The 19,912-nt window shown below is 49.8% G+C and overlaps 1 protein-coding gene across 5 annotated transcripts in view; it reads right to left on the bottom strand.

The window, feature by feature from the left end:
* The window catches only part of EVA1C (eva-1 homolog C), a 77,152-nt gene that overhangs the window by 30,092 nt on the left and 27,148 nt on the right, over positions 1-19,912 (bottom strand). For 4 of the 5 annotated variants that reach the window (XM_058731878.1, XM_058731880.1, XM_058731877.1 and 1 more), the window contains 2 exons: positions 10,806-11,002; positions 7,827-7,950 (listed from right to left, as the gene is read on the bottom strand). In XM_058731878.1, the coding sequence (XP_058587861.1) occupies positions 7,827-7,950; positions 10,806-11,002 (321 nt within the window). Of the gene's footprint in view, positions 1-7,826; positions 7,951-10,805; positions 11,003-11,562; positions 11,678-19,912 lie in introns of those variants that run through there. The other variant, XM_058731881.1, reaches the window with a different exon arrangement.

The following is a 19,912-nucleotide window of genomic DNA, read 5'->3' as shown; positions in this document are numbered from 1 at the left end:
CAAAGCGAAGAGACAGAATGTGGGTTAGCGGTTCCCTGAAGCTGAGGGTTGGGGACAAAGAGAAATGACAATACACGGACACAGGACATTTTTTGAGATGATGCAAATGTTCTAGAGCTGGGTTATGGTGACAGTTACATGACTCAGTACAGTTACTGAAAATCACTGAATTGCACTTAAAACGGGTGACCTTTATGCTACACAAATTATATTTCAATAAAGATATTTCAAAAATAATAATAGCCAAATTTATTGAGCACTTCCTTGAATTAAGCCCTGTTCTAAGATCTTTAAATGTATCGGTGAATTTTTTTTTTAAGTAGGCTTCATGCCCAGTGCACAGCCCCATGTGGGCTTGAACTCAATGATCCTGAGATCAAGACTTAAGCTGAGATCAGTCATGAGATCAAGACCTAAGCTGAGATCAAGAGTTAGATGCTTAACTGACTGAGCCACCCAGATGTCCCTAAATGGATCAATCAAGTTCATACTCAAAATAGCCCTTCTGGGAACCACCTCTTCATATCCTTGGCATGTTGTGTTTTGGATTTTTAGACGCTGTAGCAGTGATTCATATAGTCTGGATGCTAACCTTCCTCTTTTACGTGTTATAAATATCTTTTCCTAGCCTGCCACTTATCTTAAACTTTGCAAAAGCAAAGCAAAGCAAAACATGAAGGGGACTATGGCCATTTATTTGCACATGTGGTTCTCTTCTCCCTACCTCCCCAATGTTTCCTAAAGAAAAAAATCATTCTACTACCCTCGTTCTAGATTTGTTTTTACTTTGAAACGTCAACTGCAGCGCAAACAGGTACATTTTTCAGCCAAACAAGCCAAGAGGAGCTAAATTACAGGAGCTAATGAAGGCTGTTTGGGGTGGGGAGGAAGAACATACCGAGAAGAAGGAAAACTAGCCCCCCACAATGACCCCCCATGACCACCCCTCCTATGACCATCTCCCAAGACCATCTATGGCCATCCGCCCATGACCACTACCACTGTGACCATTCCCCATAACCATTCCCCATGATTGCCCCCCCATGACCATCCTCCATGGCCATTCCCCATGACCACCTTCCACAACCACCCCCATGATCACCCCCCATGACCATCCCCCCCAGCTCCCACTTTCACTTCTCTGACTCAGTCATGTTTTTGGATTGGAGGTGCAGGCCATGCCCAGATCCCTCATAGATCTCAAGTTAAAGTTTTCCAAATTGTGACTTAAGGCCTATTCTATTCATGAAATCAATTTAGCAAATCGTGACCAGCAATTTTAAAAAAACAAAGAGTTTAGAAAACATCAAAGCACCTCACTGCAAAAAAGGATAAACACTGTTTTATAATTTTTAAAAATCCTTTCAGTTGTGTGTATGTTATGCCAGGCCAAAATGTAAAATGTTTTCCTTACCCTGCACTGTAATCAAACCAATCTGAAAGCCCCCACTGAAGCCTTGCGGGAAGGCGTTAAGTGGTAAAAACAAGGGCAATGGTGGCCCCTGGGACCTTTGAATCCTGGAGTCCCCGATGCTTAAGCTCCAAACTTACAACATGAAAGAAAATAATTTCCAAATATAAATTCCACCTTTCCATAACTTATAAATTCCCATGCCTTTCTACACCAGAGAAGCAGCCGTGAGGAAAGCTTCAGGATCTCAAGATACCATCAGCTCTGGTGCTGTTTAAACCTGACACTGGTCTTTTTTTTTTTTTTTTTTTTTTTAATGTTTATTTATTTTTGAGAGAGAGACAGACAAACAGAGCATGAGCCGGGGAGGGGCAGAGAGGGAGACAGAATCGGAAGCACGTTCCAGGCTCTGAGCTGTCAGCACAGAGCCCGATGTGGGGCTCAAACCCACAAACCATGAGATCAGGACCTGAGCTGAAGGTGGACATTGATCGACCGAGCCACCCAGGCGCCCCGGCCTTACGCTGTTCTTTAATCCGTGCTGAGGGGAACACTCAGGATGAATGACAGGCGTGAAGCAGAAGCCAGGTTACAGATGCTCACCAAATCCCCGTACGGCCTAGTAACACACAAGGAACTATCAGAGGAGGGAAGGTTCTGGGGTGACCAAGCAGTATGTAGAATGCCCTTCACCCACTCATCGGAATCTTAATACAACAAGTTTGAACCTAAAGCCAAGAAGCTTTGTTTTCTTTTTCTGAACAAAAAGAACACTGAGTCTGACCCTGACATCGAGGGTTTGATTTTGGTGAGTCACATCCGCACTGGTATGAGTTTTTCAGTGCTTTTTATGAGTAAACGCTAAATCCCACCAACACCGAAATATTGCCTGACTTCAAAGGCCCGGAATGAACGATGGCCTTTGATGCAGAACAGGGGGCATATGGGTAGACGCACCAAAAAGAGCTCAAGCAAGCACCCTTCCAACGGGGAGAAGGCTGAAAAATGTCAAGAATGCCTTCCAGTGGCAGAGCTCGCCAGAAAGGGTGAAAACCAAGCCTGATCTCAGCAAACTGGAAGCTTTTCTTTTTAAAAGGACTGGCTCCTTTCTTCCTTCCTTTCTTTCTTTCTTTCTTTCTTTCTTTCTTTCTTTCTTTCTTTCTTTCTTTCTTTCTTTCTTTCTTTCTTTCTTTCTTTCTTTCTTTCTTTCTTCTTTCTTTCTTTCTTTCTTTCTTTCTTTCTTTCTTTCTTTCTCTTTCTTTCCTTTCCTTTTCTTTTTCTTTTTTCTTTCTTTTTTTCTTTCTTCCTTCTTTTTCTTTCTTTCTCTTTCTCCTTTCTTTCTCTTTTTCTTTCTTTCTTTTTCTTTCTTTATCAGAATTTTTAAAAATTAGAAAAGACTTTTTAAGGCCTGTCAAGAAGTGCATTTATTAGCCACCATCTCTCTGATGTATTAAGGCCCATTCATTAAAGGAGGCCTCGATGCTGGCCAAACTCACGCAGAGTAAAACAACACTTCCATGTAAGGCCTCCAGTGATCCTGTCCTCAGATTATGGGCAAACCATCTCTCGGAACGGAGAGGCCTGTGAGTGTCACCTTACATACGTGGGGTTACTGCTGTGTGATGATGTGTCACTTGGTTCCTTAAGAATGTACTAATTCGCTGTCGCCTAAGAGTGACATTTCTGGGCCCTAAAAGCAGTGGGGCCACTAACAAAATCGCTCCTTTTCTTAGAGAGAGAGAATTTGTTTTAGAGCTGGGTGAGACTGCTCAGTGGTCTCAGATTAGAAAAGGCATACACAGCCTTCTCAGTGGGTTTGGACAGGGAGGGTGACAGGAGCCCGGGGAAGTGGGAAAACCAGGACAACAGTAACAAAGTCCCCTTCCTGATTCTGCAAACTAGGGGGCTCTGTGTGCCCTCAATGTTTATTTATTTATTTTTTTTTTTAATTTTTTTTTTTCAACGTTTTTTATTTATTTTTGGGACAGAGAGAGACAGAGCATGAACGGGGGAGGGGCAGAGAGAGAGGGAGACACAGAATCAGAAACAGGCTCCAGGCTCCGAGCCATCAGCCCAGAGCCCGACGCGGGGCTCGAACTCACGGACCGCGAGATCGTGACCTGGCTGAAGTCGGACGCTTAACCGACTGCGCCACCCAGGCGCCCCAATGTTTATTTATTTTTGAGAGAGAGAGAGAGAGAGAGAGAGAGAGAGAGAGAGAGACTGCAAGCAGGGGAAGGGCACAGAGAGAGGGAGACACAGAATCCAAAGCAGGCTCCAGGCTCTGAGCTGTCAGCACAGCTTGAACTCACAAGCCGCGAGATCATGACCTGAGCTAAAGTCGGACGCTTAACTCACTGAGCCACCCAGGTGCCCCTCTGTGGGTCCTCTTTAATAACACAGATACACATGTGCATATCAGCAGTGGCCTTCCACAGAAGGGCAGAGAGGGTGATCTGCCAGGATGAGAATGTGTTACTACTGATGTTAGTTACAACGGCCACACGGGGCGATATTGACATGCAGACAGATATTTACTTACTTTTACTGTGTTTTTAAAATTCTCTATGGTATACCCTGCTCATGCCTGCACCCATGGCAGACTCCCCTCAGCCCCCCAACATCTGGGTATCACTGCCTTTCGGTCAGTCACATCTTCAGCAAGAATGACCTTAATCTGCCTCCTGGAATAACAGCTACCAATTACTGAGCACAAGTGCACAACACCGTGCTTTTACACACTCTGCCACAGTGTGGAAGGCGCACTGTCTTCACTCTACTGATGGGTCACGGAGCCGACCCTGGGAGTTTCCCTATGCTATCCAAGGTCACGCAGCAGCCACACAGCAAACAGGGTTATGAACCCAGAACTGCCAAAATCCAAAGCCTCACGGAAACCAAGATTCTCTGCAAGGATGAGATTTAAGGAGGTGAAGCAGGGTGCCTGCTTGAGAAAAGAAGGCTCTTTCTAGTGAGGTTTGCTGGTAAAATAGCTCTCCCATCATCCACAGGCAAGCCCTGATTTATAGCGTTTGCCCATCTCCCTGGTGTAAATACTCCCGTTGTGGCAGATTTCACTGCACTCAGGCAGAGCTGGGAAGAAATGCCCACAGTCGGCTCTCACGATGAGGGCTGGCTCCCCGGGCCCCTGGCTGCAGCAGTGGGGGTGCCTTCTGAGGATCAGTGTCAGTGTCATGCTTGGGTTGGCATCAGAAACAGAGAAGAGCCGCCGGGGTGAGAGGGCTGCAGAAACAGAGGCTGGAGGGGGTAGGAACGACCTCTCTTCTGCCTTCCTCTCACAGTGGTGACAGGGACCGCCTCCCAGCCTGCAGGGCCTCAGGTCACCAATGTCTACATTACCCAAGGCGCTCTGGTCTGAAGGATCATGTTCCTGTTAAATTCGAGTTGAAATTCTGATGCCCAACTTGATGGTACTAGGGGGTGGGTCTTTGGGAGGGGCTTAGATCATGAGGATGGAGTCCCCATGCATGGGATTAGGGCCCCGAAGGAAAGATACCCTAGAGAGATTCCTCGCCCCTTCTGCCAAGTGTGGTTATAGCAAAAAGACAGCCATTTGTGAGGCAGCTGGCCCTCGGCAGGTGCCAAAGCTGCCAGCCCCTTGATCTCGGTCTTCCCAGCCTCCAGAACTACAAGAAATAAACTCCTGTTGACTATAAGCCACCCAGTTGATGGCATTTTGTTAGAGCAGCTCAAACAGCCTAAGATACATGGCTGTGCCCGCATCTGTTATACATGGGGCAACCAGAGGGGACGTGAGAACCCCAGCCACGCGTCCTCCCTGCTTAATGCCCCTCACAGAAAGAGTCCACCCCCTTCCTTGCCCATCAGGTCCCGGGGATCCTGCTCCAACTCCCCATCCGGTGCTCCTGCTGGCTCCCCAGAGCCCCCTGCTCCCTCCGGCCACGGCCTTCCATATGAAGTGCTCCTTCTGTGCCTGACCCCTAGTCTGCAGTCCCCAGCCCCATCACTAGCCAGGAAAGCCTTCCTTGCACCCCTGCCAGGCTCAATTCCCCCTGAGCTCCTGGCACAGTACCAAGAGAGTAGGGTTCTCCTGAGATGTTTTCTGGACAGATACGATCTTTCTGGAGAAAGCTGATATTTGCTAGAACCTAAAAGGCAAGAAGGAAGCAGCTATGCGAGGTGAATGCTCGCTAGATGAAAGAACGTGGAAGCTCTCCAAGCTGGAGCCGCCATCCAAGAAAGTTCTGCAAAACAGGAGTTGTCTTCATACGCCAACACCTGGCCCCACACCTGTGCACGGTAGGTGCTTCAGCAGTGTTTTGCTGAAATGACATGAGCAATCAGACCTCATCACTGGCCACAGTAATAAGGCTGTGGCCTGGCACTGACACAGTCGAGGTTCGGCCACTTCCACAGGAGCCTTTTTACGTCTTTTACGGGTTGGTCATTTGCAACTTCGCATTATGAAAAATTTCCAAGAATATCACAAGAGACAGGCATATTCTCACTGCGCAGATCCTTCAACCGTTAACATTTTGAACACGCTTTAAAATGGGTTGTCTTTGGGGCGCCTGGGTGGCTCCGTCAGTTGAGTGTCTGACTCTTGATTTCGACTCAGGTCACGATCCCAGGGTCGTGAGATCGAGCCCTACATCAGGCTTTATGCTGGCAGCTCAGAGCCTGCTTGGGATTCTCTGTTTCCCTCTCTCTCCGCCCCTCCCCTACTCATGCTCTCTCTCTCTCTCAAAATATATAAACTTAAAAAAAAAAAAAGGGTTGTCTTTTCCACCATAGAAGGAGGACAGCGTTTTTTGAGATTTAGCCATGGGAAGGACACTACTAAGAACACAGAGATGTAGACGGAATCTTCCCGAGTGAGACAGGAGGTGACGAGGATTCCTGGGGAGGGTTTGGCTGGTCTGCAAAGTTCGGGCCTGTGTGTGGGTGTTTGCGATCATGTGCACGTGTGAGTATGTGTGTGACAGTGCATGTGTGTGTGATAGCACGTACGGGGTGGTGGATTGTATGCATGTATGAGTGACTATGTGCAATGTGAACGTGCAATCATGGGTATGCATGCAAATGAGTGTGTGCATGTGAGTGTGAATGTGTGTTTGAACACACAGCGTGGGGGAAGAGCCATAGGGGCCGTTCTGAGGCATCTGGGCCCCAGCAAGGAAAGGGTTTAAGACAGAAGGCTGGGTATTTGCTGGAAGGTTCCAGTGCTTTCTCTGCAAATGTGCACTTGAAACTACTACACACGTATGAGCTAAAGCTTCACCCGCCTCCGGCACCTAGTCTGCCACTGTCTTGCGGGGGATGCTGGGAACCAGAGGCAGAAACCAAGAGAGAACAAAATGCAGAAAATAAAACCAACGCGTTGGGGTGGCAGTGCAGAATTTTTAAAGTGATCATGCCTTCCTATAATCGTTTGGTTAAATATTGTTGCTATAACTTTGCTTTCTTTTCAGCAGGTTATTCCGGGGTTGCCAGGAGCCTCTAATGCTGCAGTTACCCATGGCTTCTCTCAGGCAGGCTCTCCACACCTGCACGTGTGACCTCCTCGCTGAAAGGCAGTTACCTGTGTGTTTTAACGGGTTAATCACAAAACTGATGTGCGTTACATGTGGCACAAGTCAACTGAGAAAAGTGCGAGAATCTGAATAAGAAAGGCTGCTCCGGCCAGAATCTCCTCCTCTTTCTTTCCCCTTAGGAAAAGACACTGTGTGCGGAGCCCCCACTATAGGTGAAAGCGGAAGAAGCAAGTTCAGAAAGATCTAGAACCGGGGGCTCCAGTGGCAAATGTGCCCCCCGGCCCTCTCGAGAGAACAACAGGCCAGCGGCTGATGGTGAGCTTCCTTTGAGTAAGGAAAACCCAGTTCCCCATTTTGGGGAAAGGCAACTTCAGCCTCTTGCCACTCCTGATACCTTTAGTGTGGGTACAACTGGGTTTTACATATTACGAAGGATTTAAAAAAAATTTTTTTAATGTTGATTTATTTTTGAGAGAGAGACACACAGAGCACAAGCAGGGGAGGGGCAGAGAGAGAGGGAGACACAGAATCGGAAGCAGGCTCCAGGCTCTGAGCTGTCAGCACAGAGCCCCACACGGGGCTCAAACCCATGGACCACGAGATCATGACCTGAGCTCAAGTCGGACGCTTAACTGACTGAGCCCCCCAGGCGCCCCTACGAAGGATGTTTTGAATTCAAGGATTTGAAGAATGCACATGGATATATGGCTGCACACACACGTGCACACACACACCACAAAAGAATAGGTAGGACTTCTCTATTAACAAGTTTCCAAGTTGGACAAACACCCACTGGCAGAGAATTTCCATCAGGGGTGTGAATAAAACAGGAAATCCACACCCCAAACACACTGTCCCCCTCCCCCCCCCCCCCCCCCCCCGCCCCAGAAGTTACTTACTAGGCTGGCATTTAAAGGAGACCAGGAGGTATTTACTGCTTCCTGGACAAAGGTCAGGTCCAAAAACACGGCTATTGACCAGGAGATGGCAGGCACGCTGGTTCTGGCATTCATCCAGCACCTTCTAAAATGAGGGGAGTAGAAAAGGGATAGGCTTGAAAACCACACACGGTGTCTGTGAGACCCCACACCCGGGCTGCTCTGGGCTCTGACAAGGAAAGGACACCTGTCTGCTTGGCCTGGGGGCCACACAAAGAACCTTCGAGCTGCTATGAGCTGTGTCTGAGACCACACACCTGTGCATTGACCAGGTCGGCTGCCTGTCTCCCTGTCTGTCCCAGAGCAAGAAACCCGACCCTACGGCGCCAGGCCCCCACCAGAAGCCCAGCTTCCAGTCTTCCTCGAGTGGAAGTGTTGCTGATGGTTTTGACTGAAGTGCTGCATCATGGAGGCTTCGGGAGACACGAGCGAGACCCGAGGACCTCAGAGCGTGGGCCAGACAGGACGTGGAGGTCCCTTCCGGGAGGCATCCCCCTGGCTGCAGAGCTGAGAGAGCCCTGTGAGGACCAGGAATCACGGCCGTCGCTCTACATCCTTAGAAACGGCCGAGCACAGACCACAGAGAACTCAGCATTTGGGGGAGGCCTTGGGAGACCCAACCCAAAACAGGCCAACCAGTAAACATTAGAAAGCTGATTCTTCCCACCCTTGCCAACCTGGAGGGCACAGGGCCTACTTGTTCCCCAAGGGGGCAATTTTCCTCGTTGGAAAACTCAGGCCTTCTGTTGCGCATTTGGCTCCAAAGTTCTCCTTCAAATCTCTCTTTCCCTCATTTTCTTCCCAGGCAGTGCACACTCCCTTGTGAATGAATCTGTTCCGTGCAAAAGCCCATGAATCGCCCTGTGGAGGGTCACAAAGGGGCCTCACTGCCGTGCTTCCTGTCTCCAAACACAACAGGCGCTGCCCGTAACACACAGGTCTTACACGTAGTGTCCTCTAACAGGATACCCAGCACACTCTACGCTTCCCAAGAATCCACTCACTACTGTTGGACTCCATTTACCTCAGCTTCACGAGCCTGTCCGAATCGCCACGCTCTCATGGTAGATTATGGAATATCTCCATGAAGGCTGCTGGCCTTACCAGGCATCCCCTGTCACCTCAGGGGCCCGGCAGAGGTGGTATGAAATCTGGAAAAACGCCCAGGGACCCCCCCCAGAGGACGGGACACATCCTCATGGCTGAGGGTCACCGGGCAATGACTCAGCCCTTGTGTGGCTCCGCGTGTTACAACCACAGAGTGGGACCCGAGGCGGGGCTGTTTCCAAAGGGGGTTAACAGCTGAGAGATGCGTGGGGCGGGGGGACTTCCCGTCGGCATTCAGTCACGGGCCAGACCAGCTGAGGTGCCCCCGGGGTGGACATCGACGCCTGTTCTCTCCAGCCTTAGGCGACCTCACTCTGCGGAGGAGGAAGCACTTTGCCTCAGTTCCCAAACGCTGCTCAAAAGACACAAAATAAAGGATCTCTTGCCCTCTGGATGAAAGAGCAGTGCACGGGGGATGTTTCTGGCAAACAAACCTTCTGAACAACAATCGGAGTCGTGTTCACAAATGCTAACTTGTCTGCCTGGCTCTGGAAACGCCCGCTTCCCTCAGGCCTGCCTGGCAGAGCCAGGCACCATATTGGAGAGCGAGGGTGGTGCCCATTCTTTGCAGCTCCAGGGTGCCAGGGGTTCATATTTCCACAAAGCAGGGCACCCGTCCTATGGCACCGGCCGGTGTTCTTTTTATGCACCTAGGAGAGCGGCCGCCGGCCGGGGTGGGGGGGCGGCGGGGAAGGGTGGGCAGGGCAGTTGGGGTAAGGACTGGGGGCAGGCCAACTGGGATACAGCTCCTGGAGTGGCACCCCAGGGACAGGACTGGGGGCTGGGTGGGGCACCCACAGGAAGTAGCTGCTGGTCTCCAGAAGCAACAGGTGGCCTCTCCTCGGGGGTGTGGAAGCCACGTCCAGGGATTTTACTCAAACACATCCTTTTGGCTACTCAGCTGGCATCTCTACCTATCACATGGCCATTCCAGATACTAAGACGCTTGGAACGGAAGCAGTAAGTGGTGTAAGACATAGAAAAATCCTTATATTATCACATGAGTTTGGCTTCTCCTCTTTGGACCTCAGAGAGAGCTACACGGCATGAACACCAATCCCATCAGTCCTTAGTCTTCCTAGCAAATTTATCTTTCCCCCCATTTCCCGCGGCTGAAAAATAGTCGAAGAGCCATGAATAGTCTAAAATTACCACTGAAATACTAGTCTTGACCTCATCCTATACCAAATCTTTTGCTAATCCCAACCCTCCCCCCCCAAAAGAAAGTCTTAGCCGCCCCCCTCCCCAAATTCCTGGTACTATCTGACAGAAAAGCAAATCAGCAGAGGCCGCCCAAAGAAGCTCGAAACAAGAATAATGTCATTATCTACAACTGGAGAAGAAAACCATTTTTTTTTTTTTTAAAAAAGACCATGATTGTTATTTCCCTTCCGCGAGAGCATTCTCTGAGAAGTTGGTCAGGATCTCGACTGTCTGCCCCGTGGTTTCCACTAAAGGAGTCATGTTCCCTCTCTACTGGGGTATCGACGGGACAGGTGGTCCTGGAAGGTGAAGGCCAGCACGACTGTACTTTGCTTTATGGCAGTGAGGAGTACGTCTCTGAATAAATTCGTAAGGCAAGCGTATTAAGGGAGCTCCCCAGCAGGCAGGAATCCCATTTAGTCTTGTTTGGTGAAGAACCTTTTTCAGAAGCAGATAATAGCTCACTTGTGAAACCGGTGATTTGTATACGTTGGGGTTTTCGTGGATCAGGTTTGCTTTGAGCAAACTATATAATCACAAGCATATATACAGAGAGAGAGAGAGAGAGAGAGAAGGAGAGAGAGAGAGAGGACCATTTTATCATCCTAAAACATCTACGAAAGATAATACCTGCAGTGTTGTGGGTGCCACGCAGGTTAAGCTGTCTTCCCTCTGGGAGGCAGGCTGCTGGGTGCTACACATTTGGTAATCTTGCCCATAGAAGGCCGACTGGACACTTATCGTAGAATGCCGAGGGCACTGTAGATTCAAATGGTCCCCATCGCAGGCATAGGCGGTGTGGTTCTGCAGGAGTTTGGTTAGGTAACCTGGAAAATATTCAGCTGGGTTACAAGAGGCCCAGGAACTCACCACTCCTTCACAGATCTCCAAGCAAGAGGACCTCAGCTCCCCAGGGGAAGGGCTGGTCAGTCCGGAAGACGCTGGGTGGAGCTTCCCTAGCGGCTGCCATGGAGAAGACCCCAAACGAGGCTGGTAGCTGAGACTAATGGAGCCAGGTGCCAGTTTTCCCATCTGGGTTGTAAACTTTGGTCTGGAGTGGCCCATGGGAAGGCTGGGAGGGCTCTTTCCCTTTGGGATTGGCCAAGGGCCAAGAAATCCTGAAGCATCTCCATAAAAAGGGAAAAAATTCCAAGTGGGGGTCCCTTGGGCATGTAGTTGCCTGTCCCTGGAGAGATTTGGGCTCCGTGATCTCCCACTTGCTAGGCCAGGCCTTCCTGGAGCGAGGGGATGCCATTTTACTTCGGGGTAACCACTCCTGGGCCCTGGACAGGAAAGCAGGGGAGCCTATGTGGGGTAAGGGCCTGCTCTGGGGCCAAGGGAAAGGGAGGGATGGTGGGGCTCTGTTGCAGGTTGAACAATGTCCCACCTCAAATTCATGTTCACCAGGAACCTCAGATGTCACTTATTTGGAGACAGGCTCCTCAAAGATGTCATTAGTTAAGATAAGGCCATACTGGAGGAGGCTGGCCCTCGACTGGTATGACTGATGTCCTTATAAGAAGAGACAGAGGGAAGACAGCCTTGTAGAAACTGGAGTGATACATCCACAAATCAAGGAATCCCCAAGGATTGTCAGCAACCACCACAAGCCGGAAGAGGCAAGCAAAAGATTCTGCTTTAGAACCTTCAGAGGCACCAATGGCCCTATGACACTTTGACCTCCACCTTCCAGCCTCCAGAGGGAATGAATCTCTGCCATTTTCAGCCACCTCAGCCTCCGGTCATTTGTTACAGCAGCCCCAACAAACTCATACAGGCTCCGGGTCCCAGCCTCCCTGGCTCCTTCTCCAAGCAGACTGGACGAGCCACAGGGCCCCGGGCTCTGAGGAGCTGTGTGCGTGACCTGGCAGGCGCGGGCGGCCTGGACCACTTCTCAGAAAGGAGGAAGGAAGCTTCATCTGAAATGTAGATTCCTTTCCTCCTTCTCACACCTCATGAGGTCAGTCGCAAGGCAGCTGGGAGGGAAGCCAGGGACTTTCTGGTGAGGTGTGTGGGAGACGGCTTTGGCAGGCCTCAGCCTCGGAGGGGGCGGAGGGGGTGTGGAGGAAGGCAGTTTCAGAACTCCCCAATTCCCACGCAGATGGCCCGTGCTTAAGTTATTCCTGTTTAACTTTCATAATCCTCTCAGGCCACAGTTCTCTGCAAAGGGCACCCACTCCAGCTCCCCGGCCTTCCCTGAAAGTCACAGTGAAAGGGACCCTGACGTCTGCCACAGGATGGTCACACTCACCAACCGGAAGGTGAAGAGGGGGACTGTTCGACATGTAACCCAGACCTGAGGCCTCTCACCGCCATCCCCTTTTTCCTTCCCACCCTTGAAAGCGGCCATAAGAAGGCCAAGAAGGCCACTTGGAGAAGCAGACCCTAGCTTGAGCCGCAAAACTGACATCAGGCACGGGGAGGAGGTGAAGGGGGGGGTGGAGTCAGGGTCCTGCTGGTTAGAACAATGTCATCACTCTCGCTGTGCTCCCCTCCAGGCACGGAGAGAGGAGAGGCAGAGACCCCCTCGGTGGTCCCACGGCACAAGTTGGCATCTTCCTGCGGGACACAGGTGGGCCGTGGTAAAGCCATGACTTGGGAAAGTTCCAGCCCCTTTGTGGGATCTCAGCTCCAACTCAGAGTCGCCCTCATGCTGCCCCAGGCTAGCACCCACCCCGAAGCTCCCCAGGCTGCTACGCCCTCCCTTGTGCCTCTTCAAACTCATCATTAAAACTTTCTTGCCCATCACCAAGCCATTCCCCAGGACCACACTGGGTGACCAGCTGACTAAAATGTGACATCAATCCTGGGAGCAAGACTTCGGCTTAATGGTTTGTCCCAACAGGCCATGCGTGACTCTAGCTAGATGAAGGAAACGACAGGGCCGGGGGGTGTTGGAGGCACAGGCCAGAAGGGGCCTGGGTCCCAGATTCACGGAGAAGATTCATGGAGGCTTCTCCACAAACTGTTACACGAGTGGGAAAGAAACTTCTGCTGTTTGGACCATTCTTCTATTTGTCATGCGGTCTGTCCCCAGTAAACAGAACTTGATCTCCGTGGGACCATTTACATCAAAACATGACGTGAGTAGGGTGTGGTGGCCGGAGCCCCCGCGCATGCCATATTTGTATTCTGATGGTGCTCTGGAGGCAGAAGCTCAAGGCAGAGGATGGCCTCTCAAGGCCTTCCAGGCCCTTCTGCACTTTGAGCAGGGAGAGGAATGTGTCAGTCCTAACAGCATGAGATACAAAGAAGACACTTCAGGAGTAACAACTGCTCTATGCTCAGTCCAGTTCCTTTCTTCAAAAACCTATGCCTGTGTCCGCCCATGATTCAGCACTAAAATGAAGTGAGCGAGGAAACTGCGAACAGACACGGAGGGAACTTAAATGCACCTGCGTAGCGAGAGAAGCCAGGCTGAGGGGGCTACAGGCTGTATGATGCCAACGACATGACATTCTGGAAAAGGTACGACTACAGAGATGGTAAAAAGATCGGTGGTTATCAGAGGTTTGGGCGAGGGAGGGCTGAACGGGGGGGGGAGCGCAGAGGATCTCAGGGAGATACAGCTACCCTGCAGGACACGAGCGTGATGGACAATTGTCAAAACGTCCAGAACACTTGTCATTACACACAGTCAAAACCTACAGCACACAACACCCAGAGTGAACCCAGAGGTAAACTATGGACTGTGGTCCATACTGTGATGTGTCAATGTGGGTTCGTCAATTGTAACACATGTGCCACCCTGATGGGGAACATGGACAGTGTGGGGGGGGGGGGGTGGCGCGCAGGGCGTTGTCTGTGTGGACACAAGAGGTATCTGGGAACTCTCTGTAGCTTCCACTCAACTTTGTCCTGAACCCGAAACTGTTCTACAAATAAATGTCTATTTAGGGGCACCTGGGTAGCTCAGGAGAGTAAGCATCCAACTCTAGGTATCAGCTCAGGTCGTGATCTCACGGGATGGTGAGTTGGAGCCCTGCCTCAGGCTCTGTGCTAACAGTTCAGCGTTTGCTTAGAATCTCTCTCTCCCTCCCTCTCTCTGCTCCTCTGGGCTTGTGCTCCTGTCTGTCTGTCTCTCTTTCTCTCTCTCAAAAATAAATAAGTAAACATTAAAAAAAGAAGAAGAAAGTCTACTTAAAAGAAAATAATTAAAACCACTTGGGCTTCCCCAGAGTAGTGTTACCTTTGGGAGACGAGGGGTTGGCGACAGGCAGGGGTCATGAGGGTGAGCTGGCCAAGCTCTTTTCTGGGTCTGAAAGGTGGATACATGTTTTACTTTGTGAAAGGTCACCCAGCTATGCACTAGGGATAGGTGCATTTTTTTGTAGGTAGGTAAATAAAACTGCTTAAAAAAACCTTTCTCTGACCAATGCTTTTAAGTAAATGAAGGACTTCTAGACACCATGGAGCCTCCGGAGGATCGACAGGATAAGGGCAGTGGAGACATACCATGTTCTACAGCCGACCACAACCACACCAGATGCTACTCGAGAGTGACGGCAGGAGATGCCCCCGAGGACAGACCACTGGCCCTCAAACCTTGGGGTCAGGATCCCTCCACATCTGCATCCCACACCTCTGTCTGACTGGCCCACTGTGTCAGAGGAGGTCAGGAAGAAGGACAAGTTACAAGTATCTAGTGTTTTCAGCAACAAAGAGGATATCACGGACCTTCTTGAGAGGCATTTGGGATGGTGAGTGGGGACAGAAGCCACTGAGCGGAAAGTTGAGGAAAGTTGAGGAAATCCAAGATGGCTCACGTGGTAGGAAGCATAGTGGCCTCCCAATGATGTTCACAGGTCCCCTCCTGGGAGCCTGTGAACATGTTACCTTACAATGGAAAAGGGACTTTGAGGTTGTGATTAACTTAGAAATCTGGAGATAGGGAGGTGATCCTGCAGGACCTGAGAGGCCCAATAGAATCGCCAAGGTCCTTATAAGACGGCCAAAGCGGATAAAGGATGTGGCAATGGAACCAGATTTTGAAGCGATGGAGTCATGAGCCGAAGAATATAGGTGGTTTCTAGAAACTGGAAAAGGCAAGAAAACAGACCGTGCCCTGAAGCCTCCAGAAGAATGCAGCACTGTTCACACCTTGATTTTAGACCTCTGATTTCCAGAACTGTAAGAAAATACATCTGTGCTGTTTTCAGCCACCAAGTGTGTGACGATTTGTTATAGCAGCCATAGGGAACAACGCAGTTTATACGGATGACTCTTGCAACAACTTGGTAAAGGGGAAGAGAGACACGGGGCTAAAGTTATAAGAACTGATGTCCGGGGACAGATTTTTAAACAACTGTGATTGAGTTGAAGCTGGGAGAGACCTATGCACGTACGTGTGTGTGTGTGTGTGTGTGTGTGTGTGTGTGTGTAAATACATATGTAGACGAGCCCTAGGTCATGTGCACATTATATTTCTCTCTGTGGGTTGAGGTGGAACACATTTGAAAGTGGGTACTAGCAGGAGGGCGCTTGAAATGTTGGAGTGTGGGCTCCAAGCTAAATGTAGGGCAGGAAATGAGCACAGGAGAGGCCCGAGGGAATAGAGGTCTGCTCAGATCCAGCAAGCTCAAGGTGGGTGCAACCACACCAGCAGGCTGCAGAGGCAGGAGGTTGTGCCCCATGTGATTTCGAGGCGGCGCACTTGGAGACCATGGCGATGTCCAAGAAGTGGCCATGGAAGAGGATGTGAGGAGCGGGTGGAGGGGAAGGTTGCTAGAAACGAGGATGCCCCCTGGACCAGGCATCTCCCAGGATACAAGCAGGAGCTGTGATGGAGCAGGAGCCTGCTGCCAAGGTTGCTCTTAAACAAAGGGCAGATGACAGATGACCCACTCCCGTTCCAATGCCCCTTCCAGTGCGCTGTCCAGCTTCCCCAGTGAGCACGTGCACTCTTTCCATTGCGTTGGGCAGAGTCAACACATTGCTTAGTGTTTCGGTCCATTCCGGCTGCTATGACAAAACACCACAGATGGGGTGGCTTATAAACACCAGAAATTCATTTCTCCCAGGTCTGGAGGCTGGAAAGCCCCAAATCAAGGCACCAGCATGATTGCATTTTAGTTAGGCCCCTCTTCCTGGTTCAGAGCGAGCCCCATCTTGCTGTGCTTTCACATGGTGGAAGGGGCCATGGAACTCTGTGGCATCTCTTTTATAAGACATTAATGGGATTAGGGAATCTCATTCATAAAGACTCTACCCTAATGACCTAATCACCTTCCAAAGGCCCTACCTCCTAATACCATCACCTTCGGGGGTTAGGATTTCAACATATGAGTTTTGGAGGGACACAAACATTCAGACCATAGCACTTAGCTTCTCTATACCTTGGTTTCTTGGCTGGTTCAAATGAGATCCCTTTTAAAGAATGACTTACTGGGGCCCCTGGGTGGCCCAGTCAGTTAAGCGTCCTACTTCGGCTCAGGTCATGATCTCACAGTTCCTGAGTTTGAGCCCCATGTCCGGCTCTGTGCTGACAGCTCAGAGCCTGGAGCCTGCTTCAGATTCTGTGTCTCCCTCTCTCTCTGCCTCCCCCCTGCTCGCACTCTGTCTCTCTCTCCAAAATAATAAATAAACATTAAAAAATTTAAAAAAAAAAAAGAATGACTACTAACGCAACTTTTTGTTGGCAGTTCTCTCTGGATTGAATGCCCCATCATTCCGGATCAATCAAAAATGCTTTATTTCTTTTTTTTTTTTTTTTTTTAAATTTTTTTTTTTTTTTTTCAACATTTTTTATTTATTTTTGGGACAGAGAGAGACAGAGCATGAACGGGGGAGGGGCAGAGAGAGAGGGAGACACAGAATCGGAAACAGGCTCCAGGCTCCGAGCCATCGGCCCAGAGCCTGACGCGGGGCTCGAACTCACGGACCGTGAGATCGTGACCTGGCTGAAGTCGGACGCTTAACCGACTGCGCCACCCAGGCGCCCCAAAAAAATGCTTTATTTCTTAATACGCTCACCCAGAGCTCTTGGTCTAGCTCTATGTGTGTGGGCAAATATTTACTATCCTGAAAGAAAGCAGAAGAGCAAACTGTTAGGAAATCAGTCTTTAGAGCCTGGCCTGGCCTGGAAATACTCTGTTGTTCCTTGTTCATTTCACATAGTTCAGGGGCCAAAGTACTGCTTCTGTTTAACTCCAAGATCCTCTCCCGATGAATCTTTCCACTGTGTCACCGGCAGAAGCTTCCACAGCCATGGCCACGGCTAGAACTTTCCTTAAGGGATCATCTTGCAAGGCCTGGCTGGGTTGGGTAAATCTTAGAGTAGTTTAGATAAAGGCTTTTATGTGTTCCTTATTTTAAAGGCAGATGGATAATTCACGGGGAAGGAACCCCCTAAGAGTGCCAGGAGCTCTCCTCTGTCTTCAGAAAGACAAGGGGAAGTCACTCCTGAAGATTCTCATTCCCGTCACTTTTACGAGGAAGAGCCATCTCTACAGAAAAACTCCAGTGACCAGAGAATGACCAGAATGCAAATGACCAATTTTCAAGGAATCGTGGGTGTGTCCCAAAGTGTCCCATGAGAGGAACAAACATTACGCAGGGGAGAAAGGAGGTTACGTTATAGCAAAATGAGGCTGGGATGTACGGGTTAAAACAAGGCAAACACAGGTCTTTCCCTGAAGCATTTCCCAGGGCCACAGACAGGCCCCATGTGCACCGCAACTGGCAAGCATCGGAAAGATGAGATAGAATCCCTCGCACACAATTGACCAGCCCTCCATTTTTTTTTTTTTTTATATTAAGCATCTGAAGGTTATTGTTAAACGCATCACTCTTAAGGAAACGGTTAGAGTTCCGTAAAACACAGTGCAAACGGCTACATCTAACTTGGATGATTTCAGAAGGTAGTTCAGAATCCCATAGGGCTGCGGAAACCTCCATGCGGCATCTGTGGGTGGGGAGGAGGAGCCGGAGCCGAGGATTAAAAACCTGAGAGCAGGGTTCAAAGCGGAATTAAGCTGCGTGACTGTGGCCATCACCTCTCGGCCTCGGTGTCCTCGTGTTTTGCGGTGAGGATCAGATGATGTGAAGGGCATAGCATCTTTATCGGCCATAGTCCACGGCACCTGTCTGGGGTATCACTATTGGATTGTCAACCTTGAAGAACATGAATTTACACAGAGCTCTTTGGCGGCTTGCAAATCAAACCGCACTTCCGTAAGCCCCGTCTGCTCTGAGCACTGATGGTAGGACGGTCAACTCACAGACAAGCGCATAGCCCAGTAGCCACCCTCATGGTCCAGAAATGTCACTGCTGTGCTTGAAGGGAAAGGGAAATTTGCCTTCTTTCCTGCCTGCCTTCCTTTCCATCTTTCCTTCATCCCTCCCTCCCTTTCTTCTGTTCTTCTTCTTTCTCTCTCCTTCTCTCTCTCTCTCTTTCCTTTTTTTTTTTTTTTTTAATAATTAAGGTTTACAGCATTACAATATTTAGAACAGGCCAAACGAGCTGCAAATCCTTCCTCCTTTCTTTTCTGAAGTCAGAGCCCTCCGCAAGAGTCCAGGTTTCCCAAGGGCTAATGGCTGCCTGAGTCACTCTAAGCACAGGATATAAGTACGTTAGTTGCTGGCCCCACATCCGTGTGCTAAAGTCCCCCAATCACCAGGGCCCAATTTCCCAATCTTCCTTCTGGGAAGAGAGTAGAATTCAATTATATTGCCCTTGCTACCCGCCCCCCCTTCCCCACTTATTTAATAAAGCAGCACCTTCCAATCCATTAATGCCTTAGATAAGCGACTACACCCTTTTATTCACAAATACTCAAAGGTGTTTCTACATGTTTGAAGTTCTTTTCCAGAAAAGCGTTTTTTTTTTCTTTTGTGTTTGTGAGTGTATTTGGAGAATTGGCAAAAGCAGGAGCAGGGGGCAGTCCACGTGGCTTTAGGGCAATGAGTCAGTGTTTCTAAGAGCGCAGGAAAGGCCCCACAATGGGTAAAGGGCTCATGACTGGGCACCACACACCCCAGAGCATTATGATCAAAAAGTAAAGTCAGTTTCAGTGATTTCTCTAGGCCTGGGTCTGGCACGAGAAAGTTGAACCTGGAGGTTTATGATGAAGAGAACGACAGCCTTCAGTATATATCTTCGGTGTTTGAGGAGGAATCACAAAGGTGAGGGACCACCAAGGGTGGCCCTCTGATCTAACGGTGAGCTCAGATCCTGGTCCCAAAACAGACCAGAGGAGGACAGAAGGGGAACTGAGGGTCTACATGGGGTAGCGACCATACATTTTCTTCTGAGCACATGAGAGGAGCACATTTCCCAGTCCTGCTGTGTGGGCCAGTGGAAAGCTCTGGCCAATGGAAACAGGGCAGAAGGGATGTCGGCCACTTGAAGATATGGCCCTTGAGACTCCACGTGACCCTCCACTCCCTCTCTCTCCCCATCTGCTGTCACATGTGGAAGACAGAAGGGACAGGGACAGCTCTGAGGACCCAGAAGATGGGGGAGGCACAAGACAGAAGGAATCTGGGTCCCTGAATGACCGCATGAACACAACCTCCCCCTTTTCTAATTACACTGGATCACAGCATGACCAAGAACTAATCCTTTATTCTGTTATTCCCCTGGGGTTTGGGAGTTGTGCGTTTCAGCAGCTAGCCCTACCCTGTCTAGTACTCCAGCATTCTGTCAACTGGTACCTGTGTTAAGTAGAAAGCCGGCAGGACTTTGAGTAGTACCGAAAACTTGCGCCAAACACACGCCCCGTTGGTTTGTGACGGTG

This window comes from Neofelis nebulosa, chromosome 5 (genome assembly GCF_028018385.1).
Source record: "Neofelis nebulosa isolate mNeoNeb1 chromosome 5, mNeoNeb1.pri, whole genome shotgun sequence".
NCBI classification, from domain to species: Eukaryota; Metazoa; Chordata; class Mammalia; order Carnivora; family Felidae; genus Neofelis; species Neofelis nebulosa.
The sequence above is the reverse complement of the archived record's forward strand: the minus strand, read 5'-3'. Positions and strand labels throughout refer to the sequence as shown.